General features: G+C 43.4%; 3 protein-coding genes across 7 annotated transcripts in view; all 3 read left to right on the forward strand.

The window, feature by feature from the left end:
- LOC115903417 (interleukin-8-like) lies at positions 1 to 2,418 on the forward strand. The gene is made up of 4 exons (XM_030947897.1): positions 1 to 61; positions 850 to 985; positions 1,741 to 1,824; positions 2,388 to 2,418. Exons 1-4 carry the CDS (start codon positions 1 to 3, stop codon positions 2,416 to 2,418), a joined length of 312 nt encoding a protein of 103 aa, XP_030803757.1.
- A 10,108-nt stretch (positions 2,419 to 12,526) lies between these two features.
- Positions 12,527 to 13,381, forward strand: LOC115903703 (growth-regulated alpha protein-like). The gene is made up of 4 exons (XM_030948347.1): positions 12,527 to 12,606; positions 12,718 to 12,844; positions 12,928 to 13,011; positions 13,363 to 13,381. The coding sequence occupies exons 1-4, from the start codon at positions 12,552 to 12,554 to the stop codon at positions 13,379 to 13,381; spliced, it is 285 nt and encodes a 94-aa protein (XP_030804207.1). The 5' UTR covers positions 12,527 to 12,551.
- Positions 13,382 to 19,644: 6,263 nt separating this feature from the next.
- The window catches only part of LOC115903184 (probable bifunctional methylenetetrahydrofolate dehydrogenase/cyclohydrolase 2), a 35,926-nt gene continuing 28,984 nt past the window's right edge, over positions 19,645 to 26,586 (forward strand). For all 5 annotated transcript variants that reach the window (XM_030947461.1, XM_030947456.1, XM_030947457.1 and 2 more), the window contains exons 1-3: positions 19,645 to 19,833; positions 22,139 to 22,323; positions 22,623 to 22,745. In XM_030947461.1, the coding sequence (XP_030803321.1) occupies positions 19,694 to 19,833; positions 22,139 to 22,323; positions 22,623 to 22,745 (448 nt within the window). In that variant the 5' untranslated portion in view covers positions 19,645 to 19,693. The remainder of the gene's footprint in view (positions 19,834 to 22,138; positions 22,324 to 22,622; positions 22,746 to 26,586) is intronic.

Consider the following 26,586-nt stretch of genomic DNA (forward strand, 5'->3'; position numbering starts at 1 on the left):
ATGAACGGCAAACTCATAGCTGTCCTGGCTCTTTTCCTGATCTCAGCAGCTGTGTCTCAAGGTAAGTAAAGCTTCCCAAAGCCACCCTGGCCGCAGTTTTGCCGAGGCATCAACTGAGATGCTTGTCCTTGCAGGGTAGCTTTCTATTTGTCTCACTAAATTAGTCTCTTTTGAGAGATTTTCAGCACCTCTCTTCAGTCAGAAATCTACCATGTAGACCTCAGACCGAAGAGTTACTGACATCTTGTGGGAAATATTTTAAGGGTGCAACTTGCATTTGCTTTATTTCTGTTTCTATTGAAGTGTATGTGGCTAGAGACAGGTTCTTCTGTGGCTGGAGACAGATTTTTGTTCTGGAGTGCTTTAATGTTTCTCTCCCTTCCCACACAAATAGCAGTTTATCATTTCATATCTGTTGCTTAGCGACCATGCTGCCTCAAGCAAGTAATACATAGTTGGAAAGGGAGAGCAAAGGATTTGAACGCAGAACATGGGCAAACCTCCAACTAATGAACAAATCTAGGGCTCTGTCTTCTGCAGAGTGGCCAAGTTTTTTTATCCAGATATTAAAACAATGCCATTAACCATACTGTGCAGTCAGTGTGGTTAGTAACTGCAAAATATGTGCGTTCATTTTAAAAAGTTTTCTTAATTTAGTTTCCAAGGCACTTGGGCATCAGTTCCCCTGGAACCCAAGTAACCCTCCCCATAAGATGAGGATTTAGGCAGCTTGGACAAATGCAGTGTTTTAACTGAGAATGTTGTTACAATAGAGCAGCTGTGCTTTATGTCTGATACATGGACCATAAGAGCACCTGTCAAACCCCTATGTGCCTTTTGTGCTCACAGGTAGAACCCTGGCAAGGATGGGAACTGAGCTCCGGTGCCAGTGCATAGCCACTCATTCCGGGTTCATTTCCCCGAAAACCATTCAGGATGTGAAGCTGACACAGAGCGGCCCTCACTGCAAGAACGTTGAAGTCATGTAAGTAGCTCTGCAAGAGGTTCCCTCCTCTCCCCCTGCCCTACTGCTGCTGCTGCTGGGCTTTTAGGCTGCACAAGCATCACAGTCAGCATGCTGACCTCATGCAGCCAGACTTGGCTTTTATTTTGGGAGGGATGTTTTTAAGTGAAACACCTTGTTTTTCACCATCTCTGTGACCTTACATATCCCTGAACTGACCATTGTTCAGCTGTCAGGGGACATACGAAATATTTCTAGTAGTAAAGTGTGAATTTCATGGACTTGTCAGCTTTTAGTACACAAGGAAATGATGTAGTTTGAATCCTGCATTTAATAGGCAGGCAGACTCAAGAAGAAAAACAAAGTTCCAGTAAGCAGACTTAGGGAAACAGTGAACCAACCTAACCTGGTCTGAACAGCACAAAGGAACTAAAATGTTAAAATTCTTATTCTGCTCAAACAAACCTTTTCACCACTGTAGGTTTCAATAATTGTGTAAGAAATCTTTAGTAACATAAATACATCCAAAACAGGTATTCATATATAGAGGGGAAGATTTTTGGGAATGTGTGTCTGCTTTGAGAGCAGACACAGAGACTCACACAATTCTGGATGGTTCTGGTCTCTTCAGTGGTATAAAGCAAAACAGCCAAGTCTAACCTAGAGTACTTGGGATGAATTGATACTATCTGATCTAAAAATGCAAGATTACATTCTGTGCGTAAAACAAATCAATGTAGTAATTTCCTGACTTTTCTTTAATCCCTGTTTTGCAGAGCTACTCTGAAGACTGGCAAAGAGGTGTGCTTGGAGCCCACTGCTCCCTGGGTACAGCTGATTGTAAAGGCAATTATGGCCAGGTAAGTCCCATTACCTTTCTGTCTGGGCAGCTGAGCGGCAAATCTTCCAGAAAAAGCCAGTTTGTAGGATTCCATAGCAATACTTCCCATTCTTTCTTAACCAGATTTAAAGAACAGGGAAGCTTCCTGCTTAATGATAGAATCAGTCTTAGTTTTTCTGGCTGTGCTTCAGGGTCCGTGCTCAAGAAGGTATGTCAGTACTAAACCTCTGACTACCAGCCACTCTGTCTGCAGGGAAGCACAGAAGTGTTTTTCTCCCTTTGAAAAATAAGGCTTTAAAAAAGTAATCTTCCCCTTACTTAGTTGCTATTTTTGAGCTAGTGTGGTTCTTGCTGTGAGGAACTGCAGAAGCTTGTGCTGCAGAGCTTTCCCAGCTGGACACCAGGCATGCACACAGTGGGATTTCAGCAATTGCTTTTGAAACATCAACTTTATTCTCCCTGTGCTTCAAGATAGCACAAAGAATGGGAAAGAGACCCCGCACCCTAAACTGTTTGTGCAATGCTAAGCAGTGGTAACTTGAACATTCTTTTAAATTATCCTCTTCTCTCACCTCTTAACAGGGCTCAAAAAAATTCTGACTCTCCTCTCTAAGAAACACCAGGACGGAAAAAATCTGGGAACTGCTTCTGCTCCTCTGTCAAGAGAAATATTTGGCAAGAGCATCATTCAAGCAATGCACAATCTTCCACATGCTGCATCAGTGTTATGATGGTAATGCTGGATGGTTTTATTTATTTCTCTATTTATTTAACTGTGTGTATTTAAGGAAGTCTCGCTTTGGTCAGTGTCGTCAATGGGACGTGCTGCCCTGACATTGAAGGAAAAGTGGTTTGCTGAAGGATGTGGAAAACCCTCAGCAGCCACTTGAGCCAAACATATGCAGTGAGGTGCAATGCACCTGCAGCACAGCTTACTCACACTAAGCCTGATCATTTTGCTATTTCACCGGCAAACTGACGAATCGTCCTGCTCCCCTGGAGCGCACCAGTATGTTGTGTCAACAACAGCTTCCTGAGCCATGGTCAGCCTGTGGCCAGACTGTGAACTGTAATGTCTCACTTGAAAAACCTAACCTACAGAATGTGTAACGCTCTATTTGGTATTTATGCATTGTGATTTCCGTGGTATTTATAAATGTATTTATTGAGCAGTTTCTATGTAAGAAAGAAAATAGTTATAATTTATTTAATTTTTACTGGATTTTTCATTCCTGCTGTTTGTGGAGAAATATTCACAATCTCATTACTCTGTACTTGATTGTATGTCTAATTAGCTACTCCATCAGCTAATGGAAAAAAATGTATTTTACATACCTAGAGTTTGATTATGAGAGTGTAATTATTCCAAAAAATGTACTATTAAAAGTTTTAAATATTAAAAAAATCGGTTTTCTGCTTGATCTTTTAAATTTTCATTTGCTTTATTTGAAAATTCTGCTTTATTTTTGCCAGCCTGATTTCTGGAACTGAAATGAAAATTTTTAAGTCCACGGTGCCATAACTTTCCCTGTTATGGTAGCCTGGCACTCCTGACTACACTAACACAGACTCTTAAGGTGGGCTAAGTAGCTCACTCTCCTCTCTTCAGGGTGTTCCCAATCCATGGGGACTGGTAGGATCTAGGGCAAGGCCCCTTCCTTAATTCCCTTGCAGATAAAAGGGTTTTACCCCCAGATGCCTAAACACCACTAAGTGTCCACTTCAGCCTCACACTTGTAAATCTTTACTACAACAAAAGGCCACTGTCTGACCAACAAAACGGGAATTTGTCACCTTTACTTTGGGTACTCAAAGAGCAAGCACTTGTCCTGGTGTAACAACTGCTTCCTATTCTGGTCCCTGATATGCAGTGTGATGAACACATGATTCCTTCCTCTCTTAAAAACTTCCCAGAAGGGAACAGGGAATGAGAGAGAAAGGGCATAAGTTTAAAGACCATTGTTTATAACTAGAGTATAACTGCTTATTTGAGGGATGCACACTCTTATTTCACTTTTATCTACAATCTAGATAGTAATAAAACAGCAGAAGGATTTTTGCTGAGTAACTTTGTGATCATAAATTAAGACAGCTGTCTCTGGCTTGCTTTTTCTTGAAGACCCTTCTCAGTAAGCTTGATGCCGGTCATCTCCTTCACCACTGTTATTTTGGCATCAGCTAGAAGAGTTCTGCCACTTTAAACAATGTGCCCGGTAGCCCTCCAGCTATCAGGCCATGCAGAAGCCACGGGGGAGAAGTGCACACTTTGGAGACATGCAGGGCCTGCAGTCAGTGTCTGTGTGGGTGCATGTGCACGTCTGTGTAACGCAGCAGGCAGCTGGCCAGAGGGTGATTAAGGGTCAGGATGATTGCACCACAGGGAAAGGATGGACCCTGAGATTTCACTGCAGCTAACTACATGCTCTTGTCCATCTCTTCCTTTTCCCAATCCCATGAAAGTTTCTGCTCCCCTTGGTCACTTCACTTAGCATCTAAACTGTCTTTCTACGAGACTGTCAGAAGACCACTCCACTTTACAGCTGCTGTGTGCATTCATCACCTCCCTTTCATTTCAGCGCCTTCCACATCATGAAATGCAGCAGAGGTGTTTACAAATCCTTTCTGTCCTCTGTTATTCTCTTGGCCCCTTTACTTCACCTTCCTTTCAAACCACTTTTATTTTTTTCTTGCACCAACAGGTTAATTTGGGGGGCAAGAGAAGTGGCAACTATCAACTGACCAAGCCATGACATCCTGTCATTTCCCTTTCCTCAAACTCCCCTTCCCATGCCTGGCTGCTGGAGTTCTGCTCTTGTATGGAGAACTGCAATTTGTCTCCTCAAGTGTCTGTGATTGCTGTCCTTGCAATAATGAAAGTATATTTCTCTCAAATGTATAAACACTGCAAACTATAGAGGAAGTAATGGGGAGAAATACTGGAAAGTCCCTGAAAAATACTCCTAACTCTTCCTTAGAAGTACAGGGAATGCAAACATGGGTTTCTCGTCCTCAGTTTCTCTGTCTGTGCTGAATATTGGCTAACATAAACATAATGTTGGCTAACATAAACATTCTGGTTTTGTGTTAGGTGACAAACATGCTTAACTTGCTTTTGATTATGGACTGCTTCCCATTCTAAAATGATTGTTTTTCTTATGCTCTTATCACATAACAAGGGAAAACCCCATTTTTCCAGGAAAATTATGCATAGGTTGGACTTAAATTGCAGATTTGTTTCAGGAATTTATTTTTGTTTATAACAAGATGTCATGAGCAACTTTACAGGAAATGAATCCTTTGGAAATTACACAAACTCACATGGAATCTTTGGGGTCAGAAAACAGGCATTTTGTTTCTGAGTGCACAGGTGAAACAAGAATTTTGCCACCTATAAAAATAAGCCTGAGATCTCTGCTGTTGAAAAATGTCATGAAAATTGGCTTTCATATTACCTGCAGTTAAATTACTTCTAGTAACAATCATTGGTGTCAGTCAGTGCAAAGACACAATCCCTGTGGAATTCTGGTGAGGGAGATTCTGTGGAAGAATCTGGAAGGTTATAGGTATAACCAGGCTCACTGATACTGTTTCCTCTGCCCTTTCATGAACAAGGCAGCAGCGTGACATCTCTACAAGCTTCTGTGGGCAGATTTCAACATAGCTATGCTGAATAACTTTTCATCACTAACAAATACCATTTATTTTAACAAGCATCAACCTCTGATACACCCAATTATCTTATTCCAAGGAAGTTCAAATTCATGAGGAACGTGATCAACATTTTTTTGAAAGAAAAGGGTTGCACTAGGTTTCCCAGAACCCATCTCTGCCAACACAGCCAAGGACACTAGCAGAAAAGTGAAGCTAAGACTGCACCACCCAAAGTGCACATTGGCAACTCCCGTATCAGTCTGTCCATTTCTCCTATTCTTACTAGAGGACAGATGAACTGGGAAAATTCTAATATTTTTATCTTTTGTAGAAAACTTTTTGATACATAGACACCCTATAAAAATCTGTGGAAATAAGAAGTCATTAGGCAAGTGGCTTGAGAGCATATTTGAATCAACTTACCTCCAAAAGAGCCTTTAGTTTTTGAGAAGGAGAGTTAAGCAGCTTTTCTGACTCAGCTAAATACAAAAATAATTTTTAAGCATGAAGTAACATTCTTGCTGCACTCCTAAGAGTCACAATTTATAGCTTTTTCCTTGAAATAATTTTCCAGAATGATGAAAGCTTCATAGCTCATAAGAGAAGCAAATTAATAAGTCCACTCTCTTAGCCTGATTGTTTTTTTAAAGACATTTATAACATTTGCACTGAAATAAGGAAATTTCCAAAATACTGACAATTCTTCTTTTCCTCTTCTGTTTTCAAGGTCACACTTTTTACAAGTTTGCAAGCAGACAGGAGAATCAGAATTCAACTGTTATGCTAAAGCCAAAATGTCAATAAAATTGCAAAAGCTTAAAACACCATTTCTGTGTGAAGTGTGTCTAAAGCATCAGTGGCAGATCTCATGAAGAGTGAGACAGGACATGGGAATGAGAGCATGGACCACATGGGCTTCTTTTTTACTTGATGCAGAACTTCTTAAAGGAATGAGAATGTGTGTAAAAAGTACAGGAGAAGCAAGATATACTAAGCCCAGAAAAGGACCAAAGAGCTGAACTTGGAACACCCCCTGCATTTTATTGCTATTGCTGAAAAGTAAGAGTTTGTCCATGCGGGTGTCAGACCTTTGTGTGAAAGGAACTTAGTCACTCAATACAAACAGTGAAGAGCAAGTGACTTGTCAAAAATCCTGACTCTTTGAAAGCTTTGTGTTTGACTTATCAATAACCAATGAAGGAATGCACAGCCACCCAGCTGGTTCATTACTGAGCCAGACATTGCCAGCAGCAGACCAGTAACAAAGCAAATAAATCTAGGTTTGCTGACCTACTGCACCCCTGTAGTCAAAAATTCCATCAGTTCCTCATTTTCTGCTTTCTTCTGTTTGGTGCTTCACCTCTGAGAGCAAAGCCCGTCATCCTGCAAAAGAGAAGCAATTGACGTCAGCACTGCTCACCCTGAGCGCAATCTCAATGAGAAGAGCCAAAGAAAACAGGCTCTGCTGTAGCTGGTCCGCGTTGAACACTGCAGCTTCACCCACTCCTTGTTACCACCAAGGAAAACCCAAGAGGTTTTTGCATACACCGATCTTTCACCAAGGTCAGCAGGAGACTCAGCTGAGGAAGGAACATGGGAAAGAGCTGTTAATCCACCTGCACACACCTGACCTGTTGGCAGGCCAAATGCTGGAGTCATTTCCATGTTGAAAAGTCCTCACAATACTATTCTTGCTTAGAGGAAAGGATGAGGGAGAGCATGCAAGGTCTTCTGATACTAAAATGACCAAAAAAAGAAGAAAATGCATGAAAAGTACCCTGTGTGATTTGTTTCAAATGGTGTGTACCAGGAATACAAGCCAGGGCCATCCAGATGGAAAGGCTGCTGGTGGAACAGTGCTCCCCTAGAAAAATGAGGATTTGAACAAACCAGAAAAACCTCATTAGAAAGGAATGATTTTGTCAAATTCAAGCTTGTACTCAAGAGCTATGGGCAACGTTCATCTAAATTAAACTAACCTTAGCTCACAGCAAAATAGTATTTGGAGCTAAGTGAAATTATTATTTTCAATCAATGTCCTGATCAATTTCATTTTATGGGGACTTTCTCTGTTTAGAAGAAAACCAAAGGTAAAAATGCTGCATTTCAATTAAATCAAATGTTGGTTTTTTTCAGTAGCCTGTTTTCCATGGAATGCTCCTAGCTTGCTTATTCTCTCGCCACCTCAGTTTACTCCTGACAGCAGCACTCACTAGCAATTTTAATTTCTCAGTTCTTAATAAAGAAAAAATGCTTTGCTCATGTTTGTTGCCACAGCTTTTAGCACAATGTCTCGGCATAGTCCTGTACCCTGTATGTACTGAAGCAATTTGGAGTCACACTATCTGGAAATTTTAAAAAAGGAAGGGAAAAAAGAAAGAAATACAAGATAATGGGGAAGAAAACCATTGACAGTAAACTCATTGGTGATCACATTTACCAAAACTCTTACCAATGTTTCCTCCAAACACCTCATTCTCTAAATACCTCCCTATAACAAGCTGAAAGGATGCATGTCCCTCTTGCTGCTTCGTAGGCTATTTTGGATAATTCAGTAACAATTAAGCAAATTCATTGGTATTATTTTTCCTTCCTTCCAACAAATAGCAGCCTTTTTTTGTTGCCAGGAACAATCTAACTCATTTTACTACAGAGTCTCAAGTACAATGGAGACTAAACCTGCACTTGGCACCCAAAGGGCTGTAAGGAAGCATTCCCTGAGATGGCAGCTTCAGTGTCTCCTAGGGTGTAAGTCAAGGATGACTTCTTCATTTTTCCTTCATTGCAACACAAGCAATGAAAGTAACAGACAGGACTGAAGTCTGGGTGTCATGAGAGAAGACTTCAAACATTTTGTGATTATTCCAAAGAGTGTTCCCATTTTCTTGTGGTCAGATGTCTCGTGTCACTGTTTTCCCAAGTGATGCCATCACTTTAACCAAAAGACCACAACTATTCAAAGCACACTCCCAAAAATTACTGAGCTCCACTGAGTCTGAAAACTTAAATTGCCTTAAGCCATGTTGGAGGGAATGTTGATTCTGGGACCTTGGATTGGGGTTTTTTTGGGTTGAATAGCTCATTTTTTAAAGCGACTCATTCTTTCTTTACTTGCAACTCTCTGCAGATGGAACAAATTCTATTGTATTTATTTCCAAACAGATCATTTCTAAGTTGACTGAAATCTTTATTATGAAGTTCACACAGATCCAAGGACAAAAGCCTGCAGGCAATCAGTAGGATGAAGAGCATTTTCTGCTCCTGGTAAGGCCAAGAGGAGCTCTTTCTGCCTTTCAGAAGCTGTGATGACCTCAAAGGATTAACAATTGAACAACTCTGTGGGGGTGGAAGGAGTCACACAGTTGAAATCTTTGTCCAGGATCATGCCTGCTACTAAAAAGCTAGGAGATTTTTCCCCCTCAGCAGAGGTGAGATCAAATTGCTTAAAGAGTTAGGTCCCAAACCCAAAATAAAGCCCCTTCTGTCTCCTTATATGTTAGGTGTAAAATACCAGAACCAGTAAATCCACCACCAGTCACTCACTTTTTGGGAATTGTTGTGTGTCCAGGAGCCCCACTTAGTAAGGTGACAGTGAAACCACAGTCTCTGCAGTCCCATCAATGACCTCAGAAAAGGTCAGCTGGCACCTGAAACTGAAAAACAGAGAAATGATGGCCAAACACACAGATTTCAGAGCCAACAGGTTCTATTTGCCAAGGTAATGCCTGAGTAATACAAGCACATTCCTTTCAGCTATCAACAGTGTGTATGTGTTTGTTCATGCTCTGATTCCCAGCAGTGGGCACGGGTGAAAAACCTCTAACTCTGGGGAAGGGAAAAAAAAAAAACCTGAGGGCTCCTGAATGTTAAATTTAGGTGAAGATGCAGGAAGGCAGGCAGGAAGACACTGAGCTTCATTTGCTATAGATCATTATTTTAAATGTGAATTTTCATTCAAAAGGTATTACAGAAAGGAGCACACAACAACATGTGATGTGTGCCACAATGCAGCTGGCAAAATGGAGTTGGGATTCTCCATGACACAAGGTGAACACCAGGACATTTCTATCTCTTACATCTTCTAGTATTGTTTTCAAGGGCATATGGACTGAAAACATTTCAAAACTTGAGAAACACACAGGGAAATTGAAGGAAATAAAACATCTGATAGATATAAAACTTACCTTGCACAAAACTGCAGCTTGAAATATGGTTTCTGCCTCCAGTAGATATGTTTGTACTTCATGACAGACCTGGATCCACAGGAGGAGTTATAGGTGCTAGGGAGCAGCACCTCATATAGACAGGGAATACTATGAAGCATAGTGGTATAGGTAAAAAAGGTAACATAATGAAGACGAGAGGATATCAGCAGTCCATACCCTCTGACTTCAGTCTATACTAGGTAGCAGTGACTTGACATTTTACAGATCAGAACATAAATCATTAGTAATAAAAACCCTGGAGGAAATAAGACTGCTCTTTCAGAGACTGGGCATGTTAAATGGTTTCTAGGCCATGATTGAAGTTCACCTTACACTTGTATCTGGGACATATCCTCCAAGGTAATTCTCATGCACTTAGGAGAAGTCCTCACTTGTTGAAGTGAGACATCTCTTGTTTAATTGTCTTGTAGCTCTCCTGGGCCTGCTGCCAGTGAATGGCTCCCACTACAGGTGCCAAGCCAAATAAATACCTGTTGTGGAAAAGCACACAGCTAAAGTCTGAAACAAAGAAGCCAAATAATTTCCTGCATGTAATGAATTAAGGACTGCATAATGTGAAGGCAGTTGAGCCATAAGGTTTATTGTCTTTATGTACATATTCAGGGCCTGCCTGAGCTGGGAGTGCTTTCTGTGTCCCAGTAACCCCGAGACCCAGGCTAAGGACACTGAGAGATTTCACAGAATCACAGAATCCTGGCGTATCTTCACACAGCAGCTTCTGCTAAAGTGCTGGGTGAACGGGAACTTCAGTGAGGCAAATACAAACCTTGTGGTGAGCTCTGCCCCAGCTACACTGACACCACCACTTAAAATAACTAATTTAAACTGAACTCAAAATTACCTTCAAGGTCTCTTTCAAATCCAAGCCATTTCATGATTCTATCTGTTCCACCTGCACTCAGTGCATGGCAAACTTTTCTATAATGAAAGAGGGCAGCAGGCAGGGAAAAACTCAGCTTTCTAAAGTGATGCTGTCTGTTCCCTATCTTTTCTGTACTTACTAAAGGCATTTTGTCAAAGGTGGTGAAGGGAAACAGGGCAAAGGTTACAATTGAAGATAATTACTCCACAGCTCAGCCTTGTTGCTGCTGTCATCTGGGCTGAAGAGACCTAACTCACATTCCCACAGAAGGGAGCTAGAAGAAATCTGAAGTCAGTAGGTACAAAGCCTTGCTCAGGCAGATGGTCTTGCATGTTGAAATACCCCAAAGACACCCATTTCCCTTGTTCCAGGTCTGTTTGTGCAAGCCCTGACTCAGAGGACCAGGCTCTGTACGATCTGCTGTACCACAGCATGTCCATGACCTGACTGCTGCTCTGAGGGAGAGCTGGCCACAGAGTTTCACACATTGCTGCTCCATGTCTAAAAACAGCCTCACACTCCAGACCCCAGGAGACATCTGGAATTTCCTCAGCAGTAACCACTGTGGAATGAGTCTGTTGGGTCAGTTCTTGTGAGCAGTCATGCAAGCATAAAGCCAAGTGCTGTCACGTAAGCTGTCCTTACTCATGTGTACTGTCCAAGAGCAGTGTGTAATCTGACTGCGCACGAGTGACAATGAGGGATCTTCTCCCCACATCACTCTGAGCTGGATCTGCCAACAATAATTGCAATGACCTGGAGCAGATTGTGCACCATCCTACCTGCTTGTTGCCTCAGTTTGCTGCAGCTGGGCAAATCCTTCTTCCTGCAAAGAACATGGCACTTCCTTGGGACAACCATATGGGGAACTTGCAGTCCAAGGCTTGTGTGGCTATAACCTGGAGGGAATGGTGATTCCACCTCCATCATCTCAAGGGATCTCAGTGAAGGTTTCTAATTAGTGGCTGCCCCTAAGCTGACCACGTAGCCTCCTTTTAAGACCAAGCTAAAAGCCAGATGCTCCCAAGGATGTCGTTACAAAGCTGCATCTGGAAAGGGGTCCAAATTAGTCATTAGCTATTTCCTGATAACATGGGGCAATCACCATTTGCTTGTGACATAAAATCTTCCTGCAGGGCTGATCTCCTGAGGGGCTAAGTCAGCAGCTGTATGAAGCAGCTGAGCTGTAGATGATGGAGCCCAGGAATGAGAGCCTTTTTGTCCCATCAGCTTGCTATCTCCTTAATCCCTTTTTAGGACTGCTTTACACACTGTATCTTATCTGGTTTGGGCCCTGACTTGGTTTAAGCGGGCTGACCATAACTGATCTAAACCTATGTGTAAATCAAACGTGTAGAAAACATGCATCTCATTTTCATTAAAAGCTCATAGAAAACTGCTATTTTGCTTCTTTATAACTGAACTTAGCAAAATTATTTGAGAGGAATGAAGAAAGAGAGTGACCTCTGTGTGTGAAGGAGTGGAACAGGTGGCTTTCAGTAGTGGAGTGTACATGGAAATCGGAGGAAAAAAAGATTTCCTGTTTTCAATATCTAGGTGAATGAAGGGATGCTCAGGAGAGCAATGCCCACTGAGTAAGAGTGTGTGGTTGCACACGGTTTGGCAGCAAGGCAAGCTCCAGAACCCAAATTCCCCTTTGGCTCAGCACCCTGCACCCTGAAAGATAACGGAAACCCCCCACAAAAAGCCGCCGCTCCTTTCAGAGAATGGGGTCCCAGCAGACCCTGGGCGGTTCTCGGGACGGTGCAGTTCCACACTTCCCTCTCTCCCGGACCTGAAGGAGCTGCGCAGGGAGCGGCCGCTCTCCTCTCTCCGCCCTGCTCCTTTAGCGGCGCACACCCACTGGTGGAAAGGGGCCAACGGGGCACTGCCCCCCGGCTGCACTCCGGGAAATTCCCCGGCAGCTCCCGGCAGGGAATAAAAGCACGGGAGGGAAAGGGGGCCGCCTCGCCGGCTCCTGCACCCTCTCTGCTGCCAGCACCAGCCATGAACCCGCATCTCCGCCTCCTCCTCCTCCTGGCCGCCGCCGCTCTATGCCAGGGTAAGCGACCGAGCCGGGGTTACCCATCCGTCAGCGGTCGGTTGCGCGGGGGGTCGGGGGGTTTCGGGGGACCCCGGAGCCGAGGCTCAGAGGGCTCTTCCCGCCTGCCAGGTGCGCCGCTGGCCGGCGAGCTGCGCTGCCGCTGTGTGCGGACCGTGTCCGAGGTGATCCCGCCGCGGCGCCTGGCCCGCCTGGAGTTCCTCGCCGAGGGGCCGCACTGCGCCGTGCCCGAGGTCATGTAAGTGCCCGGCCCCGGCCCCGGCCCTGGCCCCGGCCCGCCGAACCGGGCCCGGCCTCACCCCCTCACTGTCTCACCTGCAGAGCCACAATGAAGCAGGGACAGATGATCTGCCTGGACCCCATCGCTCCCTGGGTCAAGCTCCTGGTCACCAGGATCCTCCGCAGGTACGTGCCGGGCCAGCTGTCACCAGAACTTGGGACCAAACTTACCTTTTGGAGGGGTTTAAACCCAAAGCCACATTCTGTTATTGATTCCTGTAAGGAAATCTGGTTAGTTACACCAAAAATGTGTCCAGAAAGTGGCTTCTGTGCTGGGGAAGAGAAACCCAGCAGGTTGTCAGGGAGAGTATCCACAGCAAATGCCTGATTAATTGCAAATCTAGCCACAGTACGTTCCATCATCACCATCAGGCATCTTCTCCACACCTCCTATGGGATTTATTATCTGGTGTATGCAAGAAAACTTATGGAAAAACTTCATGGCTGGCTTTACAATTTGAATTTTGCCTATTGCAGTTCAGCCAACAAGCTGTGAGCGAGGGAAGGAACACCTTGGAATGAAGCTACCAGTTTGCCACAAGATCCCAGGAAACAGATGCTATGAGGACACAATAGCTCAACTCTCAAGTTTTGATGTGTTTGTAGATCAGATGTTCTATGTTTCATTCCCTCTCCTCATATTTGTTATTGCCTAATCCTCTGTATGGTTTTATTGATTGAGACAAAGTGATTGAATCCTTTTGATGAGACAGTGGAAGCTTTGCTGGATACCTCTCAGCAGCCTTCTCAGAACTTGCTCCACCTTTGTGCAAACTCCTTCTTGCCAAATTCTGTTTGCCAATAAGTTCCTATAAAATATTAATATCTGAAAAGAAGATGAGTGCATCATGAAGATGATTTTGTAAATGTCTGCAGAGAGTATGACAGGAGAAGTCTGAATGCATTGTGCTGATATTTGGGGATAATCCTTCCATCAGGAATAACAGGACTGCTGGCTGGCACTTAACATTTCAGTGCCTGTCCAGGATTACATGGGAATAAAACCTGGTTCAGGCCAGAATGTTTTGCTGAATCTCTTTTTCCTACTCCAACTCTCCAGCCTTTAATGCAGAATGCCTTGGACCTTTTTGCACAATGTATTTTCTAATGAAATCACGAATTTTGCCCCTGAAGTCTTTTTCCCCTATTCAATACTTAGAAGGATTTAATAATTTCTATGAAATTGTGGGGGTTTGTTGCCATGACTGGTTTGGGTTTTAACCAGATAATGTTGAGGTTGGTTAGCTGGTTTGTTTTTAAATGAGTTTACATTACAATATTTGGTATCTATGCACAAGATCTAAAGGAACAGTAAATGTTCTGGAGAGACTTAGACATTTTATGTCTACTTGTATGACATAGTGTCATAACTCATAAAGAATAACTAATATTCATTATTCTGCTTTGGAATATTGTATGTAAAGAGGTGGATTTCTCATGATAATGTAATGAAATGTATAATGCAATAAAAATGTTTTCCTGTTGAAAAACATCCCAGGTTTTTGTGAATTCCATGTTAAATGGAGCTGTGTACCTGCATCAGTTGGGCTAGTGGGATGCAGGGAAGCAGTGACCTCTGTGTACCCAGGGATTCCTGGACACACCTGCAGACCAGTTCTCTCTGAAGTGTCAGGGGCACGTTGTGCCAAGCAAACATGTTTCTATATTCAGAGGCACATTACTTAAACCCTCTGATGTGAAGCTGATCTGAGCTGCTGGTATGAAGAGAGATTAACCCCAGGATGGATGTATGGAACCCAGGCACACCCCTGCAATCTGCAGGAATTTCTATTCTTACTATTCTCCAGCCCACCTTGAGGAGGGCTGTGTTTAAACGCATTTTGCTGGGTGGGAAGGAGTAACAGTTTGCTATGGTAAGAAACAGTAAAAGTTTGCAACAGTAAATTTGTTTCCAGAAGAGAAATGGTTCGGGTCCCAGCTGTAACAAGGATCTCTGGCGCTTCTGAAAGCCAAGAACCCCCTTGTCGGGATTCCTCAGTGTACTTTTCTAGGACAAACAACCTCTTCTGTCACTAGGTACATGGTACTGGTTGAGTGACAGACAAATCTAATGAGATGAAATGAAACGAAATCCACATGAAATCCGACAAAACCTTATCTGAAAGCACACCCACATCCTGGCCTTGCTGACATAGGGGAGTCATGAGTGTTCTCCTGTGACACCTGAGGAAAGCTGGCTCATCCCCAGAACATGGGACAGACAAATGAAGGTAATATGGAAATCTGTCTCCTTTACACACCCATGAGTAGAGAGCATGAAATGTTCTTCCGTTTCCTTGTGAATTTCCTTGTACATTTTTTTCCTTGTAAAAAAAATTGTGATTTTTTTTCCCCCTGCCATTTAAAGGTGACCTGAGACTGTTGCTCCCTCTTCAGAACCTTGAGAAAGTCCTGCCTGCCTGGCCACCTCTCAACAAACTCCAGTGTGTCTGCACACATAATGGCTTTCCCCCGGGAATGGTGTCTGTCTGAAATGACCACATTGCCCTGTTACACTATGTCTGTCTCAGGAACAGCCCAGACAGAGATACATGCAACTTCACTTTACCAGAGCAGCAGATATTTGCAAAATCCCAGGGCAGATTTTTCACTTTCCCTGCCTAGTACACACCAAAGACCGTGACTAAAACACTAACAATAACCAGATTCTTTCAAAAACTGAAAAGGATAATTTATCAGCAGCAACAGATGCCTATTTAATATGCTCTTTTTGAAAACCATGGCTCAGTAAAAACTTCTACAGTTCTTCCCTTCTGCTCTATGCCATATGTTTTTTCTTCACATGCAAGTTAATCGACTAAAACAGCGATGGAAATATCTTGTGCAACTCCGGACTTTTGCCTCCCACCCTGGTTTCAGCAGGAAAGTACATTGCCCAAGAAAAATGCTAGTAAAACAGGACACATCAAAAGCCTCCCAGGTTTTTAAAGTCTTCATGGGGCCCAGGAATTGTTATCATCCATTCTTTGAAATTGTCAAGGTATTAAGCATGAATAAAGTTAATCTTCACAGCACCCTAAGGGATTCACATAAGTGCCTGTAGATAAGTCAAATGTACAAAGTCACAGTAAGCCTATCATTGTAGCTTAAAACTACATTTAACACTTCAAATTGTTTGGGTTTTTGTTTTGTTTTGCTTGGTTGGTTTGGGTTTTTTGGTTGTTTGTTTGTTTTTTCCCCCTGGAATTGAAAAGAGAGTTTAGTTTCCATGTAAAGTTCCAGCTTGGAGTAAATAGCATATTTTGTGCTAACTGGTAATGAGCTTGATGAAATGAAAACACTTATAAAATATTTGAAGGAATGACTGGGAAATTGCTTAGTTCTCAATAGCTGCAGACCATGGAACAAAATGCTTTCTTGGAGGAAGTAAACATGCCTACTCTGCAAGGGTAAAATTATGACAATCAAAAATTATGATTGTCACCATCTGAATAACATGTCAGTCGTTTGTAAAGACCTCTCTAGGAAGGCAGGAAAAGTCCTTGAAAAATATATTCCATTTAACATCAAAAATGGAGGAATGCTTCTGCAAAAACACAGCCAAACATCTTGTTTCATGGACCTGAGCTCACTATCCTCTTCCATACAAAAAGAGTACACTCAGAAGCTATCACCCTCCAAGACAGCAACAATTATTATAGAGCTTGGGGATTTTCACCACTACTATTTGATTAAAGTGGCTGAACACATTTCAAATGAAGGCGCTACACTTAAAGGGGTTTCCATAGAAATAAAAAGCAGGTTCTTCTGCCCTCTGCAGAAACGGCTTGGCGCGAAAAAGAAATAGCAGACAGGTTCTCTCAAAGCTCCCCTACGAACTGCGGAGATTTACCTTAAGGATGAGTTTCTCCCGCCCTCAGCTCCGCCCACCCCTCAGCACCGCCCGTCCCCCCGCGCCTCCCGTCCCTCAGCTGCCACATGGATCTCTCTGCCTGTCCCCAAGCGACGTCCCTTCCACCTGTGGGGTCCGGCCGACATGGCTGCGGCCACCTCAGGGCTCTTCTCCTCCTGCTCCGCGCCGCTGCTCCCGGCCTGGGCGCCGCTGAGGCGCTGGCAAACCTTCCTTCACCTTCCTCCCGGCGCCCCGGGCCGGCTGCAGCGCCAGCAGCGCCCCTCGCAGCGCCGCCAGGTACGCGGCGCCCACCGGGGGAGTTTCCTCCTCGCTCCTTCCTCCTCACCCTCCTCACCCTCCTCACCCCCCTCACGCCGAGGCGGGAAGCGCGCGGCGGGCAAAAAGGGCGGGAAACGCCTGAGGGGACGGCGAGGAGCATTTGATCAGTGTTTGGTGAGGGACCGAACGTGGCACAAAGGTTCTGGTACTGCTTTTACAAAGTAATAACAGTGAAAATAGCATAAGAAGAGCAATGATTTTAGAAAGTAATAACAGTTAAAACAGTGATAAACATTTATAAGACCATTCACAAATATTACTGGATCATTTAGATCCATTTTTCATGCATGTTTTCAAGCAGAAACAATCAGATTTATCTGAAATAGTAGTTTCCATATTGCAAAATAAGTGATAGACAATAATAAGTAGAAGTAGTAACAATTCTTTCTATATAGTGACAGTCACCACATTCTGTCAGATATTTCCAGAGGTATGTTCTATTTTGGCTTTTTCACTGGTTTTCATCATTAGGCAAGAGAACAGGGATTTTCAGCTTCTCTTAAGCTGGATTGACATATCCTAATTTGGTTTAACTTGTCTTTTGGGTTATTCTATAAGAATGATTAAGAATTACAGATGTTGCCAAGAATTCTAGCGTGTAGTCTAACCACACATTACAAATTCTGTGTGGTAAGGGGATCTTCCTTAGGATCTTACCTTAAAGCTTATTTTATTAAAGGGGGGAAGAAAATCACACATTTAAGTTCTTTTTCTCTGATAACAAATCATCAAAAGAAATCCAGCACTTTATGTTGCTTTTACTTGGGTATGCAGATGAAATTAGCGCTGCTACTGAAGTCAACAAAAGATGTCTTTATGAATTTAAAACAAATCAAACCTACACCGAAATTTCCAGCAATCCTCATACCTGTTATGTCTGTCCTCTTGTCACTTGCCACACCATTCTTCAGCTGACTTTGGTTCTGATAGATGAACTCACCAGATGATTTAAAGATTTGGGATAATACTCATTTATAGACAATCCCAGAAACTAACTTCTCTCTACGTTAGTCACGTAACTAAAAAAAGTCCCAGAAATTTTATGTCAGGTCACAATTTTCAATGTGCTTTTCATATTATAAGTTCAGCAAACGTGTTGCATTGCTGATGTGATATAAGCCTCTCTAAGACTGTGGCATTTTCCTTATTGAAAGTGTGTGTATTTTCCCAAAGCCTCTTGAAAATTGCATAAACTCCAAAGAGTTATGCACGTATTAGTTGGTATTCCCTTCTATACTTTCGCAATGTTACCATACTCTTCGTGGGGAATTAGACACACTGTAGCATTAATATCCCACAGCTGCAGAGTTTCCGACTCTTTGGATCTGATTGGTTTTTTGGTTTTTGGTTTTGGGAGTTTTTTTAACAGCACAAAGCTTGTGTCTGAAATTTGAAAGTCTCTACCTTTCCCTGGCTGAACTTTTGTGTCTTCTGAAAGCAAAACCAGAACCTTTGTGCCACGTTCTGTCCCTCACCAAACACTGATCAAATGCTCCTCGCCGTCCCCTCAGGCGTTTCCCGCCCTTTTTGCCCGCCGCGCGCTTCCCGCCTCAGCGTGAGGGGACGAGGAGGGTGAGGAGGAAGGAGCGAGGAGGAAACTCCCCCGGTGGGCGCCGCGTACCTGGCGGCGCTGCGAGGGGCGCTGCTGGCGCTGCAGCCGGCCCGGGGCGCCGGGAGGAAGGTGAAGGAAGGTTTGCCAGCGCCTCAGCGGCGCCCAGGCCGGGAGCAGCGGCGCGGAGCAGGAGGAGAAGAGCCCTGAGGTGGCCGCAGCCATGTCGGCCGGACCCCACAGGTGGAAGGGACGTCGCAGCCATGGGACGAAGGGACAAGCAGCAGAACTGGGTGAGCGGTGGACGGGAGGTGCTGAGGGACGGGCGGACAATGGCGTGTTTTTATTCAGGGTATAATTAGATAAGAATAATATTTTAGAAAGGGCAAGCTATTAAAACCCAGCATGCACATTGTCTGTGGAAGCACCTGAACCACATTGCTTTTGGAAACATTTAACTCGTCAGAATCCTTGCCAGGACCATAGCAGAACATGAAGCCTCACTAAGTTGACACATCTTTCCAAAGCTTTTCCCAGCTTTATAAAGGAATTTTCTCCCTGTCAGTAGTCTGGTGAGAGTGCTGTTATTTTGGCATGCTTTTTATATGCTATTTCAGATTTTGGTTTGTTTACTCCTTCCGCTCTGCACAGGCGATTTTTTACTATAAAATCTGCCATTGAACGTGACAGAAGTCAACAATATGCAAGCTGCAAGCGATTCCCTGAGTTTTCCCCTCAGAAAACACGGGGGTGCGGGGAATAACTATGAGGGGCAGCGATCCTTGTCCGTGGAGCTCTATGTCTGCCCGCCCCAGATTGCGACGGGAACAGCAGCTCACGGGAGCCAAAGACTGCAGCCAAGGCCGTGTTTGGGGCACCGTTTGCGCGGCTCCTGCTGTACCCTGAGGCTCCAAATCCCTGTCACGCAGATTCCTCAGCATCTGCCCTCCCTCAGCTCCCCCCGTCCCTGAGCTCCGCCCGCTCTGGCCGCGATCCCGGTGCCGGCGGTGGCCCCGCCTGGCGTCTCTTGGTTGCGGCGCCGCGTCCGTCAGTGGGGACCGACAGAAATGGCGGCGGCCACGACAGCCTTGTCCCTCTCCTCCGCCTCCTCCTCCTCTGCCGCGCTGCTGCGCCCGGGCTGGGCGCCCCTGAGGCGGTGGCGAACCCTCGGTCGCAGCGCCAGCAGCTTCCCCCGCAGTGCCGCCAGGTACCTTGCGCCGATCGGATTTTTTTCCTCGTCATTCTCCTCCCTTCTTCTCATCCTCCTCATCCTCGTACCCCTCATGGCGCGGCGGGTGCAAAGGGCGGGAAACGCCTGAGGGATCAGCGGGCTCGGGCCCCCCGCGATCGCCCTTCGGGACGGGTACCCTCCGATCCCTGCTGAGTTCCGCGGTTCTTCCCGGGGAAACGGGGAAGAAGCAGCGGGAGAGCGGGGGGGCGACCAGGCCGTGGCCCTGGCCTTGGTGATCCGTTGGGGATTTAAGCGGTGTCCTTGAAATTGAAGGAACCCCTCGCAATGTGACCTTTCTGCCCCCTCCCTGAGGGGAATCTGCGAGTTTGCTTGCTCCTGATACCTTAAAGAGCCTGTCAGGGGATTTATACAGAATTACCGTGTATATTCGTCGTTTGGTGGCAAACAGGGCATGCTTTGGTGCACTGGGGATCAGTGTCCTGACAATAATCATCCCTTGTGTTTAATTTATTGTGCTGTCTGCAAAGGGATTCTGGTGTTGGTTTTGCAGCACTGCAGCTCTGAGCTCTTGTCTGGGTGTGCATGGGAGGGTCTGTTTGAGCTCCTGCTTATGAACCTTTTCATTTACATGTAATTGTGTTAAGACCTGCCTGAAAGCTGACTAGAGAGGTTCAGCGCATCACAAGTGCCAATGCTGAGAGCACTGCCTTTGTGATTTCAAGAATGAAAAGATCAGTGACCTGAACAGCCATTGAAATAAGCATCTGACCCCCTGGATGTTCTGTGTATTGAGTATTGATTCTGTCAGTTTTGGGAGAAAGAGCTGTATTTCTGGACCAGTGCATATCCTACTTCTGGCTACATTGCTAGTAACTGTTTTTTCCAGTTTTGCAAAATGTAGATGTCCCTGCACTAATAATTTTCCAGAGGTTTTTATGGGGTGTGGGACATGTCCTGTTGTGATGCTGGATGTGATCTTGGGCTTTTAGAGTACAAATTGATCTAAAATAGCAGTGCAGATCTTAGTTTGAATCATGGCCTGCAAGTCACTGGGTTCATAAACAAGAAGAATTTTCTGTGGTAAATCCGTGGTGGGTTCAGCGTAAGAGCATCCCTGGGTAGGTGGGATAACAGTGGGACAGGATGGTGCAGTGACGCATATTAAGTCTGTCATTTAACTTGGTCATGAAATCTGTCACAAATCTATCATTAAACCTGTCATTGACCAATACCTGCTCAATGTTTAATTGTGTAAAATTTACAATAATAATTATTCATGACTTAGTTTCAATGTCTTGAATAGCCTGCTGCAGTATAAGCTTTCTGTACAGGCAGTGATTTATTTGTTCATGCAGTTCTTGTGTGATATATCCATCAAAGGACTTACCTAGGTTCTAAACCTAAGAAGCATCAACATATATCAGTATTTGCTATTTTTATATTTTACAGATGTGAGAAGTGCTATGTACTGACTCCCTTCCCATCAGCTATGAAATATGAGAACTATATCTTTGAGGCTTGGACAAAAAATAGTGTAAATAATGCTACGTCAAATCAATTTTAGGGAAATTTGAGGAGGGAAATGGGTAACCTTCCTTAAACCAGTAAAACTTAAGGGAGTAAGACCATCCTCATATTTTATTCCAAAATGCATGGGTTCATGTACATTTATGTGGCTGGCTGTGTGTGTTGGGAAATGAGTTGCAGCTGGTGAGCTTCTCTTCCAAGTGCACTGATGGCACATCCACGCTCTTCAGGTAAGAGAGTGGATGTGGACACACAGTTTGTGGAATTGGGAGTGGGGCTGCTGCTGAGCCTCATCCCCAATGGGCTCCAGCTGTGAGCAGCAGGTGAACCTTGTTGAAGGTAACAGCCATGGAGTGCCCAGGGGCACTGACCAATCACCACAGGGAACAGAGGGCACACGGGTGCAGTGCATGAATGTGAGGGTATAAAAGGTTGAACAAGAAAGAACAGAGGCTTGTAGCCTTCTGGAGTGGTGTGCTGGTACTCTGTGTGGGTAAGTGCGTGGAGTCATCTGAAGAGGTATGGTGTTACTCTGTATGTGTGAATGCTTAAAGCCTGAAATTGTATGGTGATTCTTTGTGTATTGTGGCCATCTCAGCTGTGACAAGGGGGGAAGCACTTCTTTTCCCGTGTAGGTTTGTAGTGTTTTAGTGTTTTTGAAGTAATATTTGAAGTACCACTACATGAATCAAAACATTTGGAAGTGTTGAAAATGGTAGAGTATACACTTGAAGGTGCCTTCTTCCTGGTGCAGTTTTAGCCCTAAATACTGTGTACCTTTTTATCTTTACAGTGATGAAGCAACTGTTATCTCAGGGACGAGGCTTGCACACCAGGTTTTGAAAGAAGTTCGAAGGGATGTGGAATCGTGGATATCTGCTGGGAACCAGAGGCCTCACCTCACTGTCATATTGGTAGGAGACAATCCAGCCAGTCACATCTATGTCAGGAACAAGATAAAGGCAGCTGCAGCTGTGGGTATGTCATATAAGTGTCCATTTAGTGAGCTTTAAAGAGAAAAAAATAAAGCAGGAGGAATCCCCTTAGTGTCTTAATTTAATTTTGCACTGATTTCTTCCACATGTTCTCTGACGGACCTCAGGAATTGCATGGATGTATGGAGAAAGTAGTTTTAATGTGATTTGAGTGGGTGCTGTAGGTTTCATTTTGTGTTTGGAAACAGTTCTTAAGAATCAGACTAATTTTTGGACTAAATGACTAAGCTGATCACTTTGTATCCTTATTCTGACATGTCCTCTGTCTTTTGTTTTTATCAGGCATTTCTAGTGAGATCATACTGAGGCCTAAAGACATTTCACAGGAAGAGCTCTTGGATATGACAGCGAAACTCAACAAGGATTCCAGAGTTAGTGGTTTATTAGTTCAGCTACCTCTCCCAGGTGTGTGACATCTTTGTCCCGCTCCTCATATTACACGGTCCATATAGAGGAAAGAGTTGAATAGTTTTGGGTTGTAAGTGTCCGTTAGGGCCATAAGAAACTCTTGAAAAGGACCTGCATAAGGAAGGGTTAGGTGAGGTGGTTTTTGTTGAATATGCAGTTCATTTTAAAGAAAATAATTTCGTATGTAAGACTTGCCTTTTTTAATGATCTGTCACAGTGGTGTTTCAAGGCATTTCACATAATTTATCCAGTTTAATCTTTATATTTTTGAGACTTGCACTGGTTTGCCTTGAATTTTATGCTTTCATCCTCTGTATCATGCAACATTGTGATATGTAGCAGATGATGCTCTGGCCTTTCTCATAGTGATTCCAGGTTTTGCCTTAAACATTCAACATTTGTTTTCATTGTTGGCCCTAATGTTCCAGGTGAACATTGTGCAAAGGTCCTAAAAGCCTTGACTAAATTTTTTAAGGTTTTTATTTACCTTCTCTTAATTTATAATAAAATCTCACTGAAATATCACTGGGGAGTAGCTGGCCAAGTGGTATTTTTGCAGTGATAAAACTTGCAAAGAAATAAAGAACTAAACTGAAAATCTTTTTAATCTATAAAACAGCCAAACTGAGTGTTATGAAGGAAAAATTGCTTTGGTTGTATTTGTAATAAACAGCAGTGCTCATGGCGAGGAAGGTTTGCACTTGGTGGTACATGAAAGCTGCCCAGAATGGGCCATGTAGTGAAATAAATTTGCCACAAGGTGGGAGTAAAACACAAGTCAGGAACCACGTCCTGGCCTTCAAGGTAGGAGCTGATGGAATGTGGACAGTTTCCTTTGGAGGAGCATCTCTCCCAATGACAGAGATTTGCAGCAGCAGGTGATATAATTAACAAACCTTAATTGCAGCCATGAGAACTGCAGAAGATGAATCATCAGCAGCTTGGGGATGGGAATCATCCTGTCTGAAGCCTGTAGCAAAGGAAGCAGGCTTGTACACTGGACTCCCAGTGTTCTCTAAAAATGGGAGGTGTCATGTGTCTTGCTGGTGAGGGTACTCAGGGGAATGGTTAGGTACCACTCATAGAAATGCATTTATGAGGAGAATATCAGGTCACTAAAGTCTGCTTTCATCAGTGCACAGTTCAGATCTTCTTTTAGTCTCAAAATGTAGTGAATTTAAATCTGGTCAATGTGAGGAAAGAAAAAAAGCATGATGATAATTCTAGCTGTGTCAGTTGAACTGTTTGATGCTTCTCTGCTGAAATGCTCAAGTCCTTAAGTAAGGATTAGTCCTAAAATTGTTTGGAGATTCCTCCCTCCAACCTATCAGACAGGCATAGCTGTTGCTTGTGGTAGGAAAAGCTTTAAAACAATTTAATCCATAGCAGAACTTTGTCAATATTGCAGTGTCTGTATAGTAAAGTAAAATGTGCAATTTGTCATGAACTGGAAATATTCAGTAAGCTCTTTCCGTGAGTTATATTGTTATTCCATAACAATATAACTCAGTTAAGTGGATTTTTCCTCGAAGGAACTTAATAAACTAAAGGGTTAAAAGCTAAGTTAGCTTGTTTTCCAAATTTTATTTGCCTTGTAATGGAAGGAGACAAAGCCCAGAAGTTCTGAAAACTCTGTCAGTGGAGGCTGCTTATTGCAGAACTGAGGTTGTGGTGTGGGGTTTGGGGCTTTTTTGCAGTAAATTACATAAGGTGTGGCTTTTGATCAATTTTGGGTTAAAAAGGGAATCGGAAATAGCTTTGTTCTGTTGCACTATTGTAAGCTGGAGCAACTTTACTTTGAGGATGGTAATCTTTGTCTCAGGAGAAATTCTTTTTTGTGCACCTTTTGAGTGCATTTCTTGTGATAGTTTTCTAGAAATTTTCCCTTTTTATTGATTTGAGTTGCCTGGGAGAGGGCCACAAAATGTTAATATATTTGGGACAGAAGATGAAAATCCATGCAGTATTTTTTCAAATGCCTTTTGTGCTATGTTATTATTTCCAATACTCTTCCCTTTTGAAAACCAGTCTTTATTTTCCATGTGCTAGCACCAGATGCAGTTTTTGTGTAAATAGGAGTTTCTCTGTGGGCAAATGCTTGGCCAGTGATGCCCAGTGTAGTCCTGCAAGTTCAGCCAAAAAGGGAGAGGAGGAGTGCAGGGAGTAACTTGGCCAGGGGAGTGGCTTGTAATGACAGCAAGGAAATTTGTATGGGTATCAGCTTATGTTTTATGAGACTGACAGTAAGATAATTAAGACATTATTTTGTTCCTCTGGAAATTAAGAAGGCATGTGGGAGCTTCTTCTCTGGCTCACAGCTCACTTGTCCCCAGTTGTGCAGCAGCATTTCCTCCCAGTACTGTAAACCCTGTTCTGGAATTCTGCAAATCAATTTTGAATGTTGAAAATATCCATGTAAAGCATAATTTTTTTTTTTTCCTTTGACATAATTGTGTCCATTATCTGTCTGGTTTTGGGAAGCTAAAGACAGTGTGGAGGAGGTGTTTTTCAGAGCAGTGTTCTGCTCATCCTAGGCACAAGGAAAAGCATGGCTGCCAAGTTTGTGTTGGAAGAGCAACTGACTTGCCTAAGGGTAACAAGTTCTCTTTTGCAAAAGCCATTTAATAGGTTACTCCAAATTTCTTCCTTGGTTTTGTTTTCTTTTTTAATTCCCAAGTTGACATAAAAAACAGGGTTATGGTTGCTTTCAGTCTCTGTGAGGCAAGTTTCAGTTCTGAGAGACTCTTTCATCAATGTATGTAATGTCTTAATTTCTGCAGTCTTTTCTCATTGGAATTCAAAAGCAAACTTGCTCTCATCATAAAGTGGAGAATTAAACTGTAAATCTTAGCAGCCTGGTTTAACTCTGGGGTTTTCTAATTGGAAATCTTTTAACAGGAGATTAGCATGGTTTAAGTTCTACAGCATGCTTATCTTTTAATTATCTAGCTCCTTTTAATGAAAAACCTACTAAATTAGAGCATCCTGTTTATGTCTCTAAAATATTTTACTGGCAACATCTGAATTTCCTTGTTGATGCTTATTTTCCTTTATTTGGTTTTTTTAAACCTCCTGTAGTACTCTCTGACTTGAACACTGGGACATTTTGCCACACAGTTGCAGGATTCTGTTCAGGTTGTGAGTCACGTAGGGGGTGCAAAAAGCAATTGCTCTAAGATGGAAATGATAAACCCCCAACCTACTTGTCAGGTTTAGGGGAAAGTACTTTGGTTCACTCTTACTGGTGCTGGGGAGGAACAACAAAATTCCCAGGAGGTTCAGTAACAAACAGGTCATTAACTCGGAGGGTAAGTGGCTCTTGCCCCATTTACCCACTCTGGGGGTCAGCTTGGCTTTCTCCCAAACAAAACCTTTCAACAGGACTGGGTTACTGCAGGCCCTGGGTCAGTCAGTGCCATTTTGGGGCTCTCAGCAGGCCGTGGGTCAGTCATTAAGCAGAGTTTGCTTTTTGGGTTAGTATGGGATGTTTTGTGGAGCTGTTCCTCTGTGGTGTTATGTATTCCAAGTTTATGCTTGGGTTTGTAACTCTGCAGGGAGAGGTCTGGCAAACACATTTTTCATAATCAGTACTAATGTTTATGCTGTGTAAGCTTTAAGCAGTTACAGAGCTGTCCTGTATCATCAGTGCATATGAAAAATATTTGGTATGAGTACATATGAATACAAAATTATGTGCAGGCAATGCCATTTAAGCCATATCCAGTGTTTTGAGATCACCAATATCAAACAGTTTGGTGTCTTCTTGGTTTTTTAATGAAGTACACTATGTTTTGGTCCTACTGATGAACAGTTGACTAAAAAAAAGTGTTGTTGGAGA

Source organism: Camarhynchus parvulus, chromosome 4, assembly GCF_901933205.1.
Source record: "Camarhynchus parvulus chromosome 4, STF_HiC, whole genome shotgun sequence".
Lineage (NCBI taxonomy): Eukaryota > Metazoa > Chordata > Aves > Passeriformes > Thraupidae > Camarhynchus > Camarhynchus parvulus.